Consider the following 13,319-nt stretch of genomic DNA (forward strand, 5'->3'; position numbering starts at 1 on the left):
TTCCCCCAATGTAGTGCTAAAGTGATTTTAAATATTTAATTTTGTTCCTAATTTATTTTAGCACTGGTACGCGGTACCTAGGCTTAGCACCCATGCGTGTACATCACCTAGCACCAGCGCCAACTCATTTCTCTCTCCTTGCTTCTCTTTAGCACCAACGGATGTATATGCTCTTAGTTGAAGCATTTTGTGCTTTGTTGTCTTGCTACTGTGCACATAATTCAATAAGGCCTCGTTTGGGTCCCTTCATTTTGAAGGAATTGGAATCTATTTAATGGAGTAGGCTAATTTATGTTGGAATGTGGCATTCCACAACTTTCCAAAGTTTAGATATAAGCCTATCTTAAATTCATGGGGTGGGAGATGGAAATTGATTCTATAGATTATGGTTATTAGAATGGAATTCAATTCTTATAGCACGCTCTTAGACTCGCTTCTCTATAGTAGAAGTGCATCATATAAGTATCTCTCCCATATCACCAACTATAATATACAACTATATTCCACATACAATTATATGAGCTTAATTAGTTTGTGTCTAAATTATAATTATTAGGATGGAATTCAATTCCAATGATCCAAACGGGGTCTAAGAGTTTATTTTCGGTCTTAGGTTTTGAGCAGAGTTCCAATTTGAATACAATCAACCTGCAATGTCAGGCATTCATATTTGTACTATGCTAGCTTTATTTGGATCTTATGTTTAGAGAAGTGTTCACGCTAAAACAAGTAATCACTCCGTTCTAAATTGTAGGTCGTTTTGGTTTTATAAGTTCATAGATTACACTATATCTAAGTGTATAAATAAAAACTCTGCACCTATAAATTTTAATACGATCTACAATTTGAAACGGAGGGAGTATGTACTCCCGAAAGGAAGAGAGCATCTATGAGGAAAGGATGGCACTGATAGAGGAAGACCGACACTCGACACGATGGGATTTTTGTTTGCCTGATCCGTCTCCTCCTCTCTCTTCGAGCTTTAAACAACCGCGGAAAAGTCAGATGAACATCGTCATGCACCGCGTACTTTGATCCAAGTGTCGTCGCTATCAAAAACAACTCGACAACGAGTAAAACGATCGTGAAGAAAACCTTTTTAAAAATTAAACTAAGAAAGAAGGGGGATTTAAAAAATAAGAAGAAGAGAGGAGCATGGCGCATCGATGCGAGTAGGTTGCAGCCCTGGCCACTGTTGGCACGTCCCTGTGTCGCGTTGTGGGTTCACGATTGGCTTTAATCTCTGTTATGTTATCTTCTCCTAAATTCCCTCCAGTATTTGAATATTTCGCTTTGTTCAATCTCAAAGAAGAGAATGCCTTGTTTTCATACACCACAGCGACTTGTTACCCACTCTCAATGGCCATGGATACAGCTCTGTCCTGTGCTCTGATGGCAACGCTGAACTGAATACAGCCAGCACTTCATTGTCAGTTGAGTATACATATATACATATCAAATGCAACTGCAATAGTTACCACTTGGCAAAGAAAGATCGAGCTGACGATAAATGAGCTTAAGATAATGAAGCATGAATCCCGGCCTCTGCGTCCCAAGATAAGCAAAGGACTGACTACAGGCAGGCAGGAAGCATGTACCAGGAATGGTCATCTGAAAACTTTGGACCTGCAAGTACAGGCAACAACAGCAAGTTCTTCCAATCCAATCAGCCCTATGCACCAACCTGCAGTGAAATGCATGGATCTGCTTAGGCTGTTACGGCAAGGCCACGCATGTGGAGTTATTGTCCGATTGAATGAACGGATGAAGCGGATGCCATCTCTCTGTCGACGAAGCAAATCCGGCGCCCAGCAACCTCTCGTCTGATCGCCAATGCCAGCAAGGGATTCAATGGGACGCCAGTAGCATCCACGAGTCATTAACATCAGCATGAGTTGTTGAGCTCACAGTGGACCTGGCATAGTGGCATCACAAAGCATCTCTGAATGATTGGGCGAATTCAGCATGGAAAGCAACTGGTCAGGGCCTTACAGATTGCAAATTTAAGATGGCGTCCCAATGATCTCGTGTAAAGTTTTAGCTCGTCGTCGAGAAGAAAGTGACTTCAGGCAGATAGGGATTTCAGAGCAGCAGACCGGATTAAATTCTAATGGACCTTGAATCGAACACTAAATTTTAGGTTCAGAGATTTGACGCCCTACCTTCAGCAGTACAAGGCAGTAATTGATGTTCTCGTTGAGATGAGACTGTCAACACTCAGCAGCAAAAGATATCAAACAAGGTCAGTAAATAAGTTCAAACTCCAACCGCCTCATGTCCCATGAGCCATCTCTGGCAACTCACGGTTGCTTGATCCATTTTGTACACGGTTTAAAATAGCGAGCCATGATTCTTTTTGTACCGAATAAGAACAGCTTCTGGAGGTAGTACAATTATTATCTTGTTTCAATAATCGACGCCTCCTTCTCGCCTATCGGGCTATTACCTGTTCAATAGATGCTTGCCCCATTATCAATATCAACAGACTGGACGGCAGCTGGGAGATATTTAATTATTTGCTATCCTAAGATAGGCCACTCCTTGAGAAATCATTTTATTTTTAGAACGACACCTACATATTTGCCACTGGAAAGAAGTTTTACCAACACATTTGCCATTTTGTCCGACGTCCACGCTGGATTCCTCCGTGCTTTGTTCCCAACGAAGCAAAGTTATACCAGTAGCTAGTTGTAGGCCATCAACAGGTGCCGGACTGGAGGGAGGCAGTGGAGGCGGCGGATGGCGTCACGGCGCTTGCGCGGGGCCAGACTGGAGGGCAGCGGCCGACGGCGCACGTGGCTGGATGCGCGGGGCTGGGCTGGAGGGCGACCACGGCGGACGGCGCAGGGGACGGACGCGCGGGGCCGACCGGAGCGCGGCGACCGAGGACGCGCGGGTCCGTGTTGGAGTACTGCAGCGGCGTTGCTGCGTACGCACGGGAGGATGTGGCAGGAGGTTGAAGATGATCTTGACGCGTGGGTCCCAACACGTAAGTGGCAGGAGAAGGTAGAATGGATGGCTAACAGGAGGAAAGTAAGGGCATTATGGTCATTTGTCATGTTCAGTCCACGCTGGAGCGATGACGTGGCTCGCCACATCAGCAAAAATGGTAAAAATGTAGACTAATCATCTCACCAATGACAAATATGTAGGTGGGATTCTAAAAGTGGCTTCTTAAGGAGTGGTCTTTTTTAGAATGACAAATAATTAAATATCCCGCAGCTAAAAGCCCTAGCCAGACCACAACCAACCGAACAGAACTTTTGCATCAAGCAACTTATTATTGATATTCTGATTCGGACTGTAAAATGGCTGTAGTGCAAAAATAAACATGGAGTGCAGAATAACATAAAAACATATTCAGTTCCGTCAGAGAATGATAAGAGGCAAACTAGTGCAGCAAGCCAAAGTGCTTTGGTACCCATGTGGAGCCAAAAGCACAACTTTCTCAAATTCTTTCAAGTTACGGTGTTTGGAGAAACTTTGATCTGTACAGCAGGACCCTAAGTTCTAAAGAAAAGAGTGGTGTTTCTTTCACTTCTTTGTACAAACATAGGAGGCAACTCTTTTCAGACCAGAATTCTCTCTTGATCCAACCAACAACCAGGCCAGCAGGTTGGAACTGTCATCTTCAGGCACGCATCTAGGGCAATAAGTTATACAATAAACAGAGATCCAACTTCATCAGGGTGAATCTGTGCTCCGCTTCCACCGATGAGGTCATGAGGACATCTCAACAAGGAGAATGTTTTAGGTTTGGGGAAGGTGGCTCTGCAACCCTCAGTGTTCCGCCAAGCTCCACAGGCACTAGAGGAACAAGGGAGTGGAGAACATCGGTGATCAGCGGTCTGTAACTCGGTTCTGGTTGCACGCATAGAACAGCCACTGCTGCAACCTGCAGAAGTACAGAACAGCAATCAAAATAGCTAGAAAGATAACTATATCTGAAATAAAGAACATTAACAGGTAATCATAATAGTACTTGGTACAGGTGTTTTGGGTCCATCGTGTCCCTGATCACTGGGTCAACTATGTTGGGGAGTTTTGATCTGTCAGTCAGCTGCGGCATTGCCTGTTTATGATTTTGCAGCACGTAAAATATTAGCACACAGATAAATTGCAACTTAACTGCTAAAATGTTAGCACTGATCTTGAAATCTATATTTTCTACATTAGTCAAACCGTGCAGTGCACATTGCAAGAATGATTGGTGACAATAGTGTTACTGAACATTTCAATCATTCAGTTTGACTTAATCAAAGATTAGCAATGTTCAAAGTAAATTGTGCATCATACCCATGTCACAATTGATTGGCACTGAGTTTGACTCATCTTCTCGACAGGCTTCCTTCCCATTAGCAGCTCAAGAAGCACTACTCCAAAAGCGTATACGTCACTCTTCTCGGTCAGCTTCCCTGAAATTGACACAATAGCTAAAAGTTACGAGATAGAAGTATAATTTCGCTGTTGCTAATCAAGTCGTCTACAACATACAGATGTGATTCTAACTTGACAAGAAAGTGAGGGCGCACCATCTAATAGGTATTCAGGAGCTACATAGCCCAAGGTTCCAGAAAGATTCATAGTTCCCTTGTCAATATTCCCACTGGTCACTGCAAGACCAAAATCTGAAATCTGCACATGTGAGCAAAAAAGATATGAACTTTTGCAACTTTTACTGATTTCCAACACTGGCCTGCAGTCAAGATGAATAATAAGTTGACCTTAAAGAAAAAGAGAAGCAGTGTGTACCTTAGCATTGAAGTCTGAATCTAAAAGTATGTTAGATGACTTCAGATCCCTATGGATCACTGGTGGACTGCAGTGCTCATGAAGATACTCTAATCCCCTGCCAGTTTTAATTCACCAATGCATGTTATAAACTACTAGCCAGCCAATCAGCAGCAGCACTTCAATTTAAAATTCATCACCAATTCACTCATTTTGAAGGAAAGTGCAGGGATAAGATCACAAGAACCTGGCCATGTCGAGTGCAATCTTCATCCGGATGTGCCAGCTCAGGGCTGATCCATGTGAAGGCCCTGAAGACAACCACACATGAAAAGCTCCCAATATGAAGATCTCAAGAAAGAGCTGCATCCATAAGCAACAAGGCTAATCATAGGAGAAGGTACCGTGCAGCTGTGTATCCAGGGATCCCTTCTCCATCAGCTCATAAACAATATAGTGATTCCCCTCATGAACACAGAAACCCAGCAGGGACACAATGTTGGGGTGCCGAATCCTGCCAAGCAAATCCAGCTCATTCTGCCAGCAACCGCAACCGGAACAGTTACCACAACAACAGAAGAATACCATCATCAGTCATCACTGGCAGCAATGGACAAGAATTGTCACCTCGAATTCCTGCTCGCACTCCGGCCCACCGCCTTCCAGCCTCTTCACCGCCGCGGTTATTCCGCCGTCGAACACCGCCTTGTAGACGCAACCGAAGCCACCGACACCGAGCACATTGCTCTCACTGAACTTCCCCGTCGCCGCCTCCAGCACCGGGTACTCGATCATCGCCACAAGCCCCTTCCTGCTCGTCTTGAGTGAACTGAACTTGCTCAGGATCGGTACCAGCATGATTCCCCTTGCAGTGTCTACACAATGCAGGTGAGCGGGGTGACTTGGGTAATCCATGTGAGAATCTTGAGAAATCAGTTGAAGCAGTCCTGCAGACCTGAGCTCCGGTAGGCCTTGCCGCCGGCCAGGCGGCGAGATCGCCGCCAAAGGACCCACGCATAGAACGTGGAGAGGATGATCGCGACGATGGCGACGGACGCGAGGGCGGAGGCGATTACGAGCTCGCGGTGGAAATGGTGGCGCCGCTCCACGATGATCACTGCAGAGACAACAGGCAGACAGGGAGGTAAATTCAGGAAGAGCATCAACTGACTCCAGAGTTACCGCTTTCTTTTTGGGCGTTGAAAAGATCAGGTATTTCGAAACGGCGCTGAGCTCAGAAGGATTAATTGCTCTGGAAACACCACTTGCTTTTTTTTTCAACCCAAACCGTCAAACGGAAGAACAGGTTTGATGACAATTAAACTTGCAGCGAATTTTCCGCAACGGTTCTATTTCTCTCTCCTCTCTCGAATTTGAACGAAATGCAAGATCCCAGACTGCAAAAAAGAATTTCAGGGCTCGAATAAAAAAGGATAACATTTCCCAGCAAATTCGCTCGGGCAAAAAAAGGATAACATTTCCCAGCAAATTCGCTCGGGCAAATTGCGAGACAAAAACAGCTTCCATTAGCTGTTCAGGGAATACTAGTACGGAGTACTTTGCAAGATTCTCACACCAGTTATCCCCCCAAATCAAAACAATAAACAGAAAAATGCACCCAAAAAATTAAGAAAAGGAACAGAAATGACTGTTCATCTGATTCCTCAAACCAGTCACCTACCGATGGGAGGCGGCGCCGGCACCGCCGGAGCAACGGAGGCGGTCCCATTGGCACCAGCAGCGGCGGCGCGAACGTGCTCGGCGACAGGCGAAGCCCCCGGCGACGACGGCGCGGCCCTCCCATTGGCCGACGACGGGGAGGACGCCAGCAGCAGCAGCAGAAGCAGGGCCAAGACGGAGGAGCACCGAAACGGCAATGGAGGCGGCGCCAACCTCATGCTCCCCACTCCCGCCGCCTCCCCCCTCGCGCCTCTCTGCTCTTCCGATCCGGTTAAAGAGGCAAACGAGCCGTGGAATTGTTTACTGGTTCGTTCGCGAGAGGAGATCCCGCCACTGGAACACGAGACCTTGTAGCTTTCCGGCAATTGGGCATGCAAGAAGGCCACGAGCGAGAGACACGCACAGAGCTCTCCCCTCTCTCTTTTCTTTAGTCTTTTTCTTGAGGGAGAGGGAGACAGAGAGCAGTCTGGTATGGCAGCGCTGTGCGTGCAGAGAGAGAGAGAGAGAGAGCGCTAGAACTAGAGAAGAGAAGCTCGGCGGCTGGGCGTTTTATATTCGGGGCGCAAGGGGAGATGTGGGGCAGGAAGGAGACACTGGCCGCGCGGGGCCCGCGTGCCAGTGAGAGCGGCCATGTGCGGTGGTTACGGGAAGGCCTGGAGCTGTGGAATCGAGGTCGTACGTGGCGTTTGTACTGGTAATTTTTTTGGAAATCCTTGTTTGTTTTGTAGCGACCCATGCCATGCCATACGTCTCTTGGCTTCTTGTTCAGTCGCTGGCACTCTTCTGCAGGTCTGTCTCTCGTCTTTCAGACCTGTCAGCTAGTGAGTGAAACAACAACGCTGGATGAAGTTGCGACTGCGGCAGCTTCGGGCGAGCATCTCAGCACCCGCATTCGCCCGCTCGCCACGTCATCGTTCGAGTGTTTGCTCAGTCCACGTCGTCTCTGTCAGCACTCGTAATTTTTAACCTTAACCTCAGAGCACGTCCGTCAGTCGATCGCTTGATCTGCACTCGAAAGCGCCACTCCAAACCTCCCGGCGCGGTGATTACTTGGTTTTTACTTCTTTTTTTAGTTTTTACCCCGAGATGAAAGAACAAGAAACTTACCAGACCAGATGCTGACCTGGGCATCAGCGTTTTTCTTTTCAGTTTTCGCCACGAGGGGATCCGGGATCGGGGTGCCCCCATCGGGCCGGCATTATTTCGTTGCCCATCCGCCACCTCCCCCGGGGGAATCAATGCGCATCAGCTCTGCCTCTCCGGCGAGGCCCACCGGCGTCATGGGCGCCACCACCATCAAGTCCGGCGAACGGGCGCCCCTGTGCAACGCAGTGCGGCACTGGGCCATCGTCCTCCCCGCCCTGTACGCTGTACTCTCCTGACTCCTCCGATCTCCCTCCCTGTCCCGGCATTGGAGCTGAGTTGTAGGATCCATCGAGAAGGTAGGCTAGCTAGGGTAGGGAGCTAATGGTACTTGGTTTGGGAAGATTGGCTCGGCAAATCGGTCGTACGTCGCCGTACTTTGCATCTCGGAATGTCTCGTCCACCGTCGCCGTCCGCACTGACTGCTACTGTCGCTCGACGGGGTGTGGCGTGGGACGGTCATGGTGGTATTTTTGGGATACAAATTTGTCATCTGAGAACAAATTCGGGTTTATGTCTAGCAGGAGTAGTTTTTTGGCTGCATGCTTTTCTTTTCTTTTCTTTTTGAACGGAAAATGCAGGATTTGTTTCCTTTCTTTCCTTTTCTTTTTTTATTGAATGGAACAGGGCCTTTTTCCTTGGCTGGCTTAGCTAGCGGGCTAGCAGTGTTTGAATCTTTAGTCCGAACTAAAGTTCATATCACGTCGAACATTCAAAGGTTAATCATGAGGACGAATCTATTAAACCTAATTAATCCATCATTAGCACATGTTTATTGTAGCACCACATTGTCAAATTATGGACTAATTAGGTTTAATAGTTTTGTCTCGCAAATTAGCTTCCATCTGTGCAATTAATTTATAATAATTTATATTTAATACTTCTACTTAGTATCTAAACATTCGATGTGACAGAAAGTTCAGGAGGGACAAAGAACCAAACGGGCCTATGCCTATGCCTATGGATAGCTAGCTAGGATCTGCGTCGTCGTGCGTGCCGTTTTGGCCATGGTTTATGGCTAGCAGCTAGTACTAGCTCCAACGAACGTTCAGTACTGCGACAGCGAAAGGAGTTCAGTACCGGTACTGCCGCGGCGGGGAGAAATAAAGATGCTGCTCCGTGCGTGCTTGACCATCCTTGTTTTTCTTTTCCCTCAACCAGTTTTTTCAGCAGGTTGATTCGGTTAGTTCTCTCTCCGAAACGTGATCCACGATCGCTCTGTCGTCCAGCCAAAGACGTCTCGATGGGGGGCGTTTAGTTTTCAGGATCTGCAAGTGTCATGTCAGAACACGTCTGCGCCTTTTGGGGTGTCTGGTTCAGGGACGTCATCGACCAACCGAACGAACGTCTGCTGGCTCGCTGCGCAAGTGCCGCGCAACTGGACGTCTGGACCGGTGCAAACTGGGACACGAGACGAGCAACTTGACCTGCAGGGCGGCTGGAGCCTGGAGCTCCCCGCCCCGTGACGAGGACCAGACCGGAGCACCTCGTCAGATCTCGCCGCCGCGGCCAGCTGCCGCGCCGACGCCTCGAATGCGATCGAGCCCTCCAACCCCCGCGGGTGCGGGCGGCGTACGGCACCCCGGATCTCGCGATCGACGGCGGCGCGCGTCACGGGAACACGAGCGATGGCACGCGCGAGACGGCAGAAGGGCACGTCTGGGCTGCGCTAACTACTGCTGCACGTCATGGAGGCCGCGGCCGGCCGGCCGGCGGCCACAGCCAGGCGGTGATCGGGGGATGGCCAGGCGGTGCCGACCGATCGACCACCACACCGGCGGCAGCTGCTTGCGATCGAACGAGGCCCCCACAGGCCACAACCCTCCGGTGCATGCACGGGCACGCCCATGATTCGGTGATTATTGGTTCACAATTATGCGTGCGGTCGAGAGATTTTTTTTTGGCGATCCCTTGCAATGATCGCGCGGGGGTAGTTTGCAAACGGAAGTGTCCTGTCTTCCTCGCTGGAAACTCGCGACGGGAGTTATGATTACAACTCCATCTTCCTGTCTCTCCTTTTCTTTTCTTTTCTTTAAAAAATCATGATCACAAAATCACGATCAGTTGTATGCTAAAGATGATACTGGTACTAGTATTTTGGTGACTCGCGGCTCGGTAAATACTGGCGTGCGTTTTTTGGATTTCTTTTTTTTCTCAAGGCAATAGAATAAATAAAGATCTGAAAAGGGGCTAAAATCTTTATCAAAGATAGATAGAAGTTGAAACTTCCAGCCCATCGAGATCCATCTTAACCTTATCTTCTTCTTCCCCACTTCTTCCCCAACCCACCCTCCCATTTGATGATGGTCACTGAAAAACATGTTGGATAAAAAATATTGTCCAACATTTTTTCAAAAAGTTGAACCAATATTTATGCGAAAAAGTTGAGCCAACGTTTTTTAAAGAAAAAGTTGAATCTACCATTTTTCGGAAAAAGGTTGCATCAATATTTTTTCAAAAAAGTTGATCCAATATTTTTTAATTGTTTCAATATTTTTTCAAAAATTTCTTGATTTCTTTTGCCGTCGGCCGCGCCTTCTCCGGCTCTAGCGGTCGGCGGGCCCGCGCACGGGTAGGAGCGATGGTAGGCGCGGGGTCGCCAAGGGTGGCAGCGCGAGGTGGCGGGCTGTGATGGCGCCAATGGAGGCGATAGTGGGGCCGGCCATGGTAGCGCAGGCAGGGGAGGGAGGGGGTGGGAGTTAGGGTTTGGGTTTAATGCATCTAACGGATCTTATTCTGTTGCACGGATCTTGAGCATCTTTCCTACCGGAAGATGGATAGGATTTCCGCTGGAAAATAAGAACAGCGAAGGCCGTTTGTTTGGGTTCCCAAGTTTGTGGACCATTAAGCCCAATTTAGCAATTCGTTACCTTGGGCCACAAAATGAGTACACCATCGTAGGCCTTTATAGAGAGAAACAGGCGAATATGGGCTTTACAAAAGCAAGCATCGTGGGCCTATTATGGACTTCTCTCGGAGTAGGCATCTTTCTATTTACTAACTACCCGAAATTTCCAAATCGGGGGATCAGTTCCTACTTCTCCTGTTTCAGGTTGTGTCACATACAGGAGTAGGCATCTTTCTGCACTACCGAATTTTCCCAACATAATTGGCGGTGCCCAACAGCAACAGATGTAGACCGTGAGTAGAAGCTCGCATTCCGTCGCGTCCGATCAGCAACGGAAACATTTGTTTCCAGAACATCTGAGAGAGCTTCGTCTTGGCCACATAGCCCTTTTCGCGTCAAGAGTTGACTTTGAACCTGCTCGAGCAGTCGCACACGTAGTCAGTCTCAATGGAAGTATCACTGAATTTCATGGGTATTTAATCATATGACACCAACTAATTTGGTAGGCTATTTATGAAGAGAAGGGAGAGGGGAGTTTCATCCTCATAAAACCCACTTGGCACAGTTACCTAATCCCATAAAATTCAATAAAACTTACACTTAGCATGTTTTGATTTCATAGCATGACACATTTAATTATAGGACAACGCAAAAATTAAATGTACCTATGAAACCGTACAATGAAACTACTCCCTCCATTTATTTTTATAAGGCATGATATGATATGGTAGGGTCTCCCAATTATACCTTGATTATTAATTTATCTTATATTACATTGTCCATGGTTATAAACTTATACTCATTAGAGAGTACATTTGATTACAAATCTATTCAAATTTACTTTAAAAAATAAAAAATGTTTAAATTATTAGTCAAAGATAGTAAAGTGTGATCTTGATATGCGTGTACACCTTATAAACATAAACGGAGGGAGTACGCACTAAAAGTGACGGCTTCATTTTATTAAAAATTGATATAGCACTTTTGATAATAATGTAATGGAACCATGTACTGAGATTGGTCCAACGCTAACGTGACCTTGTCCACAGCGGCGAAGCAAAGCCTCCTTTTGACGAAGCAGCAGGCCCGGTCACCGAACCTGAAGTCCCCCACGCGTCTTGCGAGACGAGACCGAGACGCGGCCCCGTCAGCGCCGGAACGCCGTTCAACTCAACGAACTCCATTTCAGTCGATCGGCCGGACTGCCCTTTTCTTTTCTTTGTCTTTTTTTTGCTCGTGATGTCGCATGTTTATCTCGTTTTTCCTCCTTCCAACCGGGGCTTCTAGTAGCAGTTTTGCTTTATGCGCCTGCCTGAAAACGGCACGCGTAGCCTTTCAGCCCGCGCCCCTTGCACTGACCGCACAAACGCTACGCCGCTGGAGTTCTCTGTCCTCAAGATGGTAAGCACGCGTTAGCGTGTGCGACTGTTTTAGTTTGCCATTTGCCTCTCTAGAGGCACTGCAGATTCGCAGAAGAGAGGCCAACTCTGCCCGACGATTACCGCACATCCTGGGTTGTTCGCTTGCTTTGGCTTGCACAGATGTTCAGTGGACCAGTCCAGAGTACAGCTAGGCTGGTTCGTTCGGCAGGGGCATATGAAAAACGCATGCGATTGTGGTAAGTGGTATGTGTAGTACGGCCGCCATCCGGACCGTACACCGTGATGCCCATCTGGAGGCCGATTCGATTGGCAGCTCCCGCGCGCCGTTTTCTTTCTTGTGCGTGCGCACTGCACATTGAGGGTCGGATCGCACTCGCATCCACACGATAGCATTACGCTCCATCAATCGAAGAGTGACCATCGATCAGAGACCGTGACGTGTCGATTGCTCACTGTGTACGTAGGCAGTAGGCTATAGGCTATACACGTCCCAGGCAGGCTACAAATCCTGAAATCCAGCCCTGATACTTGCTGCTCCTCTCTGCGGGCGCACGGAAGAAACCTGCCCTTTTCTATTCCGCGCTTTGTACTGCGTTTTCCACAGCCACGCGTTGGAGAGGAGAAGACAGCGTTGCGTAGGCATGCTGCGCACATCACCGAACACCTGCAACACTCGACACCGCACGCTTAGATAAAGAGCACTCGCGCGGCGTTCCGGCGGCCGGGCGGGCGGGCCGAAAGCAACATGGACAGATCAGGCGCCAGGTGGACCGGACCGGACAGCCGACGCTTGCGAAGCACATTTGCCTTATCCACGGCGACAGCGACGGCAGAGACAAGGGTGTGAGAGAGAGTGGCTATTGGCGATAACTCCAATGGATGCCCGCCTATCATCAGTTGCGCAGATTAGACGCCACTGACAGCACAAATTCCTGATGCCAGAAGCCCAGAAGGGAACGGAAGACTGCGAGAAGAGAGAGAAAACAGAGAGACAGGCATCGGGTCTGCTGACCACCCTGAACCAGAAATGGCCAACGGATCCAAGACCAATAGGCAGGGAGGGGGTTTTCGTCAGCTCCAAGATCCAATGGCCGGAGGAGGATGGCAACGGGGAATTCCCCGTGAATGTCCCCCAGCCCTTATCTCCACGCGGATAATTTCTCCCCGTCCCCATCCCCGTCAATGCTTACGGGGGCTAATTTCTCCTCATCCCCGTCCCCGCACGGGGAATTATCCCTACGGAGTTCACATCCCTGTGATACGTACAAAATGCAATTCTCTGCGCTGTGACATGCATCAAGCGAATTCGAGACGTTGGAGCAGAAGGGCAAAATCGAATCCACAGCGTAACAACACAGACACCAATTGATCAAGCAAAATTTTCTCCACATACCATGATTGGCAGGAACATGCCATTTCTCATTTCATAAAGTCCAAAGAAAATACAGAGAAAAGGAAAGAATCAAAAAAGAGACCGTAGAGCTCAAGAATGGGAATTAATCTCTATGCTTAGCATCTTCCACTCACTCACCAGC

At 48.2% G+C, this 13,319-nt stretch overlaps 1 protein-coding gene across 1 annotated transcript; it reads right to left on the reverse strand.

Moving 5' to 3' along the window:
* Positions 1-3,392: 3,392 nt before the first annotated feature.
* On the reverse strand, positions 3,393-6,917 carry LOC101785105 (probable receptor-like protein kinase At1g80640). The gene is made up of 10 exons (XM_004965678.2): positions 6,413-6,917; positions 5,687-5,848; positions 5,359-5,606; positions 5,136-5,268; positions 4,979-5,042; positions 4,753-4,849; positions 4,533-4,635; positions 4,297-4,415; positions 3,983-4,072; positions 3,393-3,895 (listed from the first exon to the last, which is right to left on the reverse strand). Exons 1-10 carry the CDS (start codon positions 6,627-6,629, stop codon positions 3,734-3,736), a joined length of 1,395 nt encoding a protein of 464 aa, XP_004965735.1. The 5' UTR covers positions 6,630-6,917; the 3' UTR covers positions 3,393-3,733.
* Positions 6,918-13,319: the final 6,402 nt, after the last annotated feature.

The sequence above is a fragment of the Setaria italica genome, chromosome IV (genome assembly GCF_000263155.2).
Source record: "Setaria italica strain Yugu1 chromosome IV, Setaria_italica_v2.0, whole genome shotgun sequence".
Lineage (NCBI taxonomy): Eukaryota > Viridiplantae > Streptophyta > Magnoliopsida > Poales > Poaceae > Setaria > Setaria italica.